The sequence below is a fragment of the Scyliorhinus canicula genome, chromosome 11, assembly GCF_902713615.1.
Source record: "Scyliorhinus canicula chromosome 11, sScyCan1.1, whole genome shotgun sequence".
NCBI classification, from domain to species: Eukaryota; Metazoa; Chordata; class Chondrichthyes; order Carcharhiniformes; family Scyliorhinidae; genus Scyliorhinus; species Scyliorhinus canicula.
Genome location: NC_052156.1, coordinates 3,405,143 through 3,413,753, shown reverse-complemented (window position 1 = coordinate 3,413,753; position 8,611 = coordinate 3,405,143). Strand labels below are relative to the sequence as shown.

General features: G+C 54.2%; 1 protein-coding gene across 1 annotated transcript; it reads right to left on the bottom strand.

Annotated features, from left to right (window-relative positions):
* Positions 1-6,839: 6,839 nt before the first annotated feature.
* Positions 6,840-7,871, bottom strand: LOC119973628 (pollen-specific leucine-rich repeat extensin-like protein 1). The gene has a single exon (XM_038812009.1). The coding sequence runs from the start codon at positions 7,869-7,871 to the stop codon at positions 6,840-6,842; it is 1,032 nt and encodes a 343-aa protein (XP_038667937.1).
* Between the last annotated feature and the right edge of the window lie 740 nt (positions 7,872-8,611).

Below are 8,611 nucleotides of genomic sequence, written 5' to 3'. Positions count from 1 at the left end.
CTGGGTCTGGACGGTCTCCGATCCGTTCCAGGTTTTCTCAATATCCTGTTATTGATCCGGTCCGGATGGGCTCTGATCTCCTCCAGGTTTTCTTTGGGTGGCACCATGGTTAGCAATTCTGTCTCACAGCGTTAAGGATCAAGGATTGATTCTGACCTTGGGTGACTGTCTCTGTTAGGGTTTTGTGTTCTCCCCGTGTCTGCGTGGGTTTCCTCCGGGTGCTCCGGTTTCCTCCCACAGTCCAAAGATGTACAGGTTGGGTAGATTGGCCATGATCAATTGTCCCTTAGTGTCCAAAGCTTCGGTGGATTTACAGGGATGGGCAGGGGAGTGGGCCTAGATAGGTTTCTGTTTTGGAGGGTGGGTACGGACTTGATGGGTCAAATGGCCTCCTACGGCACTGTAGGGATTCTATGATTCAATATCAAGTTGCTAATCCGGATCCAGATGGGCTCTGATCAGCTCTAAGTTTTCTTAATGTCCAGTTTACTGAACCAGATCCGGATGGGCTCTGCTCCGGGGTTTCTCAGTATCCAGTTTGCTGATCCAGATCAGGACGGGCTCCGCTCCACTCTGGGTTTTCTCACTCTCCACTTACTGGTCGGGATTTGGACGGGCTTTAGTCTGCTCTGGGTTTTCTCAATGCCCGGTTATGCTCCGGATCCAAATGGGCTCTGCTCCGGGTTTTCTCAATGCTAGGTTACGGATTTAGATCTGGCGAGCTCTGCTCCAGGTTTTACCAATGCTAGGTTTCTGATCGGCCGGCTCCGGGTATTCCCAATGCCCGGTTTCTGATCCAGATCCAGACGGGCTCCGCTTTGCTCCGGGTTTTATCGATGCTTGGTTTACTGGTCCAGATTTTGACAGGCCTTGCTCTCCTCCAGGCTTTCTCAATGCCAGGTTGGTGATTCAGATCCGAACTGGCTCTGCTCCACTCTAGGTTTTCCCAATGTCTGGTTTCTGATCCGAATCCGGACCTGTTCCGCTCTGGGTTTTCTTGATGCCCGATTCTGATCTGGACGGGCTCTTTTCTGGTTTTTCTCGATGCTCAGTTCTGGTCCGTATCCGGGTGGGCTCCACTCTTGGTTTTCTAAATGGCCGATGTCTGATCCGGATCCAGACAGACTTGCTCCGGATTATCCTAATGCCCGGTTTTGGATCCGGATAGGCTCTGCTCCTGGATTTTTAGATGCCCGGTTCCTGACAGACTCTGTTTTGGGTTTTCCCAATACCTGGTTTCTGATCTGGATCTGAACGGACCTAGCTCCACTCCAGGTTTTCTCAATACCCTGTTACTGATCAGGATCCGGATGGGCTCTGCGTCGAGCTTTCTCGATGCCTGGTTTCTGACCCGGATCCGGGAGGGTTCAGCTCCTCGTTTTCCTAATGGCCAGTTTTTGATCCGGACGTGCTCCGCTCCAAGTTTTTCCAATGCCCGGTTTCTGATCCAAATGAGCACCACTTTGCTCCGGGATTTCTCAATCCAGGGTTTCTTATCCAGATCCAGGAGAGCTCCGCTCCAGGTTTTCCCGATGCATGGTTTCGGCTCCGATCCGGGCGGGCTCCGCTGTGGGATTTCCCAATGCCCGGTTTCTGATCCAGACAGGCTCCACTCCAGGTTTTCCCAATGTCCGGTTTCTGATCCGGATCCGAACAGGCTCTGCTTCACTCCATTTTTTCCCAATGTGGTCAACGTATTGCATTAACCATTCACCATGTATGTCACTACCATGCTGTTGCCCATGAGGGCTCCACCTATGGACCATTGTAAGGCATTACCTGTGGTGTATCATATTGGTGTCTTTGTGAGCTCCACCCCTGGCTCCTCCCCTTGAGGGGAGGTATAAAGAGCAGCAGCCCTGTAGGTGACTCTCAGTAGCAGATCAGTCAGGCACCGTTCTAGTCGATTAAAGCCACAGTTTACATCTACTCTCTGTTTCGCGTGAATTGATGGTCGCATCAATTTAATCGACTACAACACCACAATGGAATCTGCCCTCAAACCTGACCGACTGGTACTCGACCCACAGGCCGCGGAGGCCAAAGAGATTTTTCCGCACTGGCTCCGCTGTTTTGAGGCCTACCTCGCCGCCTCCTCCTCGCCTTCCATCTCCGACGAACAGAAGCTGAGCCTCCTCCACGCCCGGGGAAGCCTCCACCTACGCAGACGCCCTCGCGATGCTGAAGCGCCTATACGTAAGACCCGTGAATGAGGTGTATACGCGGCATCTCCTCACTACTCGCCGCCAATTCCCCGGGGAATCACTGGAGGAGTACCTATGCGACCTCAAAGTCATTGCGTGAAGTTGCAACTACCAGGCCGTTACAGCCACTCAACATATGAACCTCTTTTCCTATTACGCCCAATGGGTCCCCAAGTATGCGGACAAAGCCCGCCCACTAATCAAGGCCACCACCTTCCCACTGGCGGCCGAGGCCCGCCAGAACTTCAGCTGCATCAAGGCGGACATCGCCAATGCCGCAATGCGCTCAGTGGACGAGTCCGTCCGGGTGGATAGCAACGTGTCAGAGGTCGCCCTCTCCGCTACCCTCAATCAGGCGGGCAGGCCAGGAGCATTTTTTTCACGCACCCTCACCGCCTCTGAAAATTCTTTGGGTCAAAAAAGAAGCCCAAGCCATCGTGGAAGCCGTACGGCACTGGAGGCACTACCTCGCTGGTAGGAGGCTTACCCTCGTCACCGACCAACAATTGGTAGCCTTCATGTTCGATAATATGCAGCGGGGCAAAATCAAGAATGATAAGATCAAGAGGTGGAGGATCGAACTCTCCACCTATAATTACGATATAGTATATCGTCCTGGGAGCCCCCAGATTCCCTGTCCCGCGGCACGTGCGCCAGCGCACAAGCTGACCGACTCCGGGCTATCCAAGATGGCCTCTGCCATCCGGGGTCACCCGGCTTCTCCACTACATCAAGTCCCGCAACCTGCCCTACCCCACCGAGGAGGTCAGAGCCATGACCAGTGACTGCCCATCTGCGCGGAGTGCGAGCCGCACTTCTATCGACCAGATAAGGCCCACCTGGTAAAGGCAACCCGGCCCTTTGAGCGCCTCAGTATCGATTTCAAAGGGCCCCTCCCCTCCACCAACCGCAACACATATTTCCTCAATGTCATTGACGAGTTCTCCCGCTTCCCCTTTGCAATCCCCTGCCCTGACATGACCACTGCCACCGTCATTAAAGCCCGACATAGTGACTTCACTCTGTTTAGTTTCCCCACATATGTTCACAGTGACCGGGGCTCGTCGTTCATGAGCGTCAGTACCTGCTCAGTAAGGGCATCGCCTCGAGCAACACTACCAGTTATAGCCCCAGGGGGAACGGGCAGGAGGAGAGGGAGAATGCGAAGGTCTGCAAGGCCGTCCTCCGGGCCCTACGGTCTAGGAATCTCCCAGTTTCCCACTGGCAGGAGTTCCTCCCCAACGCACTCCACTCTATTAGGCCCCTCCTTTGTACGGCCACAAACGAGACCCCTCATGACCACCTGTTTGTTTTCCCTAGGAAGTCCACCTCTGGGGCCTCGTTTCTGTCCTGGTTGAAGACACCAGGGCCCTTCCTACTCCGCAAACACGTCAGGAGCCATCAGTCCGACCCCCTGGTCGAGAGGGTCCAGCTCCTACACACCAACCCCCAGTATGCACACATAGAACACCCCGATGGCCAACAGGTACGGTTTCCCTCCGGGACCTAGCGACCGCAGGTTCCACTACCACCGCCACCCCAAATTACCCCGCCCAACCTATGCTGACCAGCGTCCCCGCCCCTACATGGCACCCGCACCCCCTCCCACCCCCCATTTCCCCTTCACCGACCCACAGGAACGAAGCTCCAGAAGACACGCTCCCGGAGTCTGCGTCTGTACCCACACTGGCAACTTCACTACTTTGAAATCGTGACCCCTTTGTAACTGACAGCCCCACTCTTGGAAAAAGCTTGTTGCTATCCACCCTGTCCATACCTCTCATAATTTTGTAGACCTCAATCAGGTCTCCCCTCAACCTCCGTCTTTGCAATGAAAACAATCCTAATCTACTCAACCTTTCTTCATAGCTAGCACCCTCCATACCAGGCAACATCCTGGTGAACCTCCTCTGCACCCTCTCTAAAGCATCCACATCCTTCTGGTAATGCAGCGACCAGAACTGCACGCAGTATTCCAAATGTGGCCTAACCAAAGTCCTATACAACTGTAACATGACCTGCCGACTCTTGTACTCAATACCCCGTCTGATGAAGGCAAGCATGCTGTATGCCTTCTTGACGACTCTATCGACCTGCACAGCCACCTTCAGGGACCTGAACTCCCAGATCTCTCTGTACATTAATTTTCCCCAGGACTCTTCCATTGACCATATAGTCTGCTCTTGAGTTAGATCTTCCAAAATGCATCACCTCATATTTGCCTGGATTGAACTCCATCTGCCATTTCTCTGCCCAACTCTCCAATCTATCTATATTTTGCTGTATTCTCTGACAGTCCTCCTCGCTATCTGCAACTCCACCAATCTTAGTATCATCTGCAAACTTGCTCCTCAGACCACTTATACCTTTGTCCAGATCATTTATGTATATCACAAACAACAGTGGTCCGAGCACGGATCCCTGTGGAACACCACTAGTCAGTTTCTCCATTTTGAGACACTCCTTTCCACCACTACTCTCTGTCTCCTGTTGCCCAGCCAGTTTTTTATCCATCTAGCTAGTTCACCCTGAACCCCATACGACTTCACTTTTTCCATCAACCTGCCATGGAAAACTTTATCAAATGCCTTACTGAAGTCCATGTATATGACATCTACAGTTCTTCCCTCATCAATTAACTTTGTAACTTCCTCAAAGAATTCTATTAGGTTTGTAAGACATGACCTTCCCTGCACAAAACCATGCTGCCTTTCACTGATAAATCTATTTTCTTCCAAATGTGAATAGATCCTGTCCCTCAGTATCTTCTCCAACAGTTTGCCAAGCTCACACGTCTATAATTCCCTGGATTATCCCTGCTACCCTTCTTAAACAAAGGGACAACATTAGCAATTCTCCAGTCCTCTGGGACCTCGCCCATGCTCAAGGATGCTGCAAAGATATCTGTTAAGGCCCCAGCTATTTTGTCCCTCGCTTCCCTCAGTAACCTGGGATAGATCCCATCCGGTCCTGGGGACATGTCCACCTAAATGCCTTTTAGAATGCCCAAAACTTCCCCCTTCCTTATGCCGACATGACCTAGAGTATTTAAACATCCATCTCTAACCTCAACATCCGTCATGTCCCTCTCCTTGGTGAATACCGATGCAAAGTACTCATTAAGAATCTCACTCATTTCCTCTGAGTCCATGCATAAATTCCCTCTTTTGTCTTGAGTGGGCCAATCCTTTCTCTAGTTACCCTCTTGCTCCTTATATACAAATAATAGGCTTTGGGATTTTCCTTAACCCTGTTAGCCAAAGATATTTCATGACCCCTTTTAGCCCTCTTTATTGCGCGTTTGAGATTTGTCCCACTTTCCCGATAGCCCTCCAAAGCTTCATCAGTTTTAAGTCATCTTCATCTTACATATGCTTCCTTTTTCATTTTAGCTAGTCTCACAATTCCACCCGTCATCCATGGTTCCCTAATCTTGCCATTTCTATCTCTCATTTTCACAGGAACATGTCTGTCCTGCACTCTAATCAACCTTTCCTTAAAAGACTCCCACATTTCAAATGTGGATTTACCCTTAAACAGCTGCTCCCAATCCACATTCCCGAGCGCCTGCTGAATGTTGGTGCCTTTGTGGGCTCAGCCCCTGGCTCCTCCCCTTGAGATATAAAGCACAGTAACCCTGTAGGCAGCTCTCAGTAGCAGAGCAGTCACAGGCAGGCACTGTTCTAGTCGATTAAAGCCATAGTTTACAGCTACATCTGTTTTGCGTGAATCGGTGGTCACATCACCCAATGCCCGGTTTCTTATCTGGATCCGGACATGCTCCACTCTGGGTTTCCCCGATGCCCAGTTTCGGATCCAGACAGGCTCCGCTCCATGTTTTCCCGATGCCCGGTTTTTGATCGGGATCAAGATGAGCTCGTCTCCGGGTTTTCCCAATGCCGGATTCTAATCCGGATAGGCTGCGCTCCAGTCTGGGTTTTATTGATGCCCGATTTCTGATCGGGATGGGCTGGGCTCTGCTCTGTTTTTTCCTGATGCCCGGTTTCTTATCCGGATCCGGACGGACTGAGCTCTGCTCCGGGTTTGCTGATTTCTGATCCAGATCCTGACGGGCTGGACTGCGCTCTGCTCCGGGTTTTGGTGGTGTCAGATCCGGACAGGCGGGGCTCCGTTCCCGGTTTTGGCGATCTCTGATCCAGATCCGGACGGGCTGGGCTCCGGGTTTTGGTGGTGTTTGATCCAGATCCGGACGGTCTGGGACTCGCTCTGGGTTTTGCTGGTTTCCGATCTGGATCCGGATGGGCTGGGCTCCACTCCGGGTTTTTGGTGGTGTTTGATCCGGATCTGGATGGGCTGTGCTCCGCTCCGGGTTTTGGTGGTGTTTGATCCGGATCCGGACTGTCTGGGATCCGCTCCGGGTTTTGGCGGTTTCTGATCCGGATGGGCTGGGCTCCGCTCCGGGTTTTGTTGGAGTCTGATCCGGATCTGGACGGGCTGGGCTCCAATCTGGGTTTTGGCAATTTCTGATCCAGATCCGGACAGGCTAGACTCCGCTCCGGGTTTTGATGGTGTGTGATCCGGATCCAGACGCGCTGAGCTCTGCTCTGGGTTTTGGCGGTGTCTGATCCGGATCCGGACGGGCTGGGCTCCGCTCCGAGTTTTGGCAGTGTCTGATCAGGATCTGGACGTTCTGGGCTCCGCTCTGGGTTTTGGCGGAGTCTGATCCAGATCCGGACGGGCTGGGCTCCTCTCCGGGTTTTGACGGTGGCTGATCCGGATCTGGACGGGCTGGGCTCCGCTCCAGGTTTTGGTGGTGTCTGATCCGGATCCGGACGGGTGACCTCCGCTCTGGGTTTTGGTGGTTTCTGATCCGAATCCGGACGGGCTGGGCTCCGCTTTGGGTTTTGTCGGTTTCTGATCCGGATCCGGACAGGCTGGACTCTGCTTCGGGTTTTGGCGGTGTGTGATCCGGATCCAGACGGGCTGAGATTCGCTCTGGGTTTTGACGGTGTCTGATCCGGAGCTGGACGGTCTGGGATCCACTCCGGGTTTTGGTGGTGTCTGAACCGGATCCGGACGGGCTGAGCTCCGCTCTGGGTTTTGGTTGTTTCTGATCTGGATCCGGATGAGCAGGGCTCCGCCCCGTGTTTTGGTGGTGTCTGATCCAGATCTGGATGGGCTGGGTTCCGCTCTGGGTATTGGTGGTTTCTGATCCATATGTGGACGGGCTGGGATCCGCTCCGGGTTTTGGCGGTGAGTGATCCGGATCCGGACAGGCTGGGCTCCGCTCCGGGTTTTGGTGGTGTCTGATCCGGATCCGGACGGGTGACCTCCGCTCTGGGTTTTGGTGGTTTCTGATCCGGATCCGGACGGGCTGGGCTCCGCTTTGGGTTTTGTCGGTTTCTGATCCGGATCCGGACAGGCTGGACTCTGCTTCGGGTTTTGGCGGTGTGTGATCCGGATCCAGACGGGCTGAGATTCGCTCTGGGTTTTGACGGTGTCTGATCCGGAGCTGGACGGTCTGGGATCCACTCCGGGTTTTGGTGGTGTCTGAACCGGATCCGGACGGGCTGAGCTCCGCTCTGGGTTTTGGTTGTTTCTGATCTGGATCCGGATGAGCAGGGCTCCGCCCCGTGTTTTGGTGGTGTCTGATCCAGATCTGGATGGGCTGGGTTCCGCTCTGGGTATTGGTGGTTTCTGATCCATATGTGGACGGGCTGGGATCCGCTCCGGGTTTTGGCGGTGAGTGATCCGGATCCGGACAGGCTGGGTTCCGCTCCGGGTTTTGGTGGTGTTTGATCCGGATCCAGACGGGCTGGGCTCCGCTCCAGGTTTTGGTGGTGTTTGATCCGGCTCTGGACGGGCTGGGCTCCGCTCCGGGTTTTGGTGGTGTTTGATCCGGATCCGGACGGGCTGGGCTCCGCTCCGGGTTTTGGTGGTGTTTGATCCGGCTCTGGACGGGCTGGGCTCCGCTCCGGGTTTTGGTGGTGTTTGATCTGGATCCGGACGGGCTGGGCTCCGCTCCGGGTTTTGCTGGTGTTTGATCCGGATCCGGACGGGCTGGGCTCCGCTCCGGGTTTTGCTGGTGTTTGATCCAGATCCGGACTGGCTGGGCTCCGCTCCGGGTTTTGGTCTGGTTTGATCCGGATCCGGACGGGCTGGGCTCCGCTCCGGGTTTTGCTGGTGTTTGATCCAGATCCGGACGGGCTGGGCTCCGCTCCGGGTTTTGGTGGTGTTTGATCCGGATCCGGACGGGCTGGGCTCCGCTCCGGGTTTTGGTGGTGTTTGATCCGGATCCGGACGGGCTGGGCTCCGCTCCGGGTTTTGCTGGTGTTTGATCCGGATCCGGACGGGCTGGGCTCTGCTCCGGGTTTTGGTCTGGTTTGATCCGGATCCGGACGGGCTAGGCTCCGCTCCGGGTTTTGCTGGTGTTTGATCCGGATCCG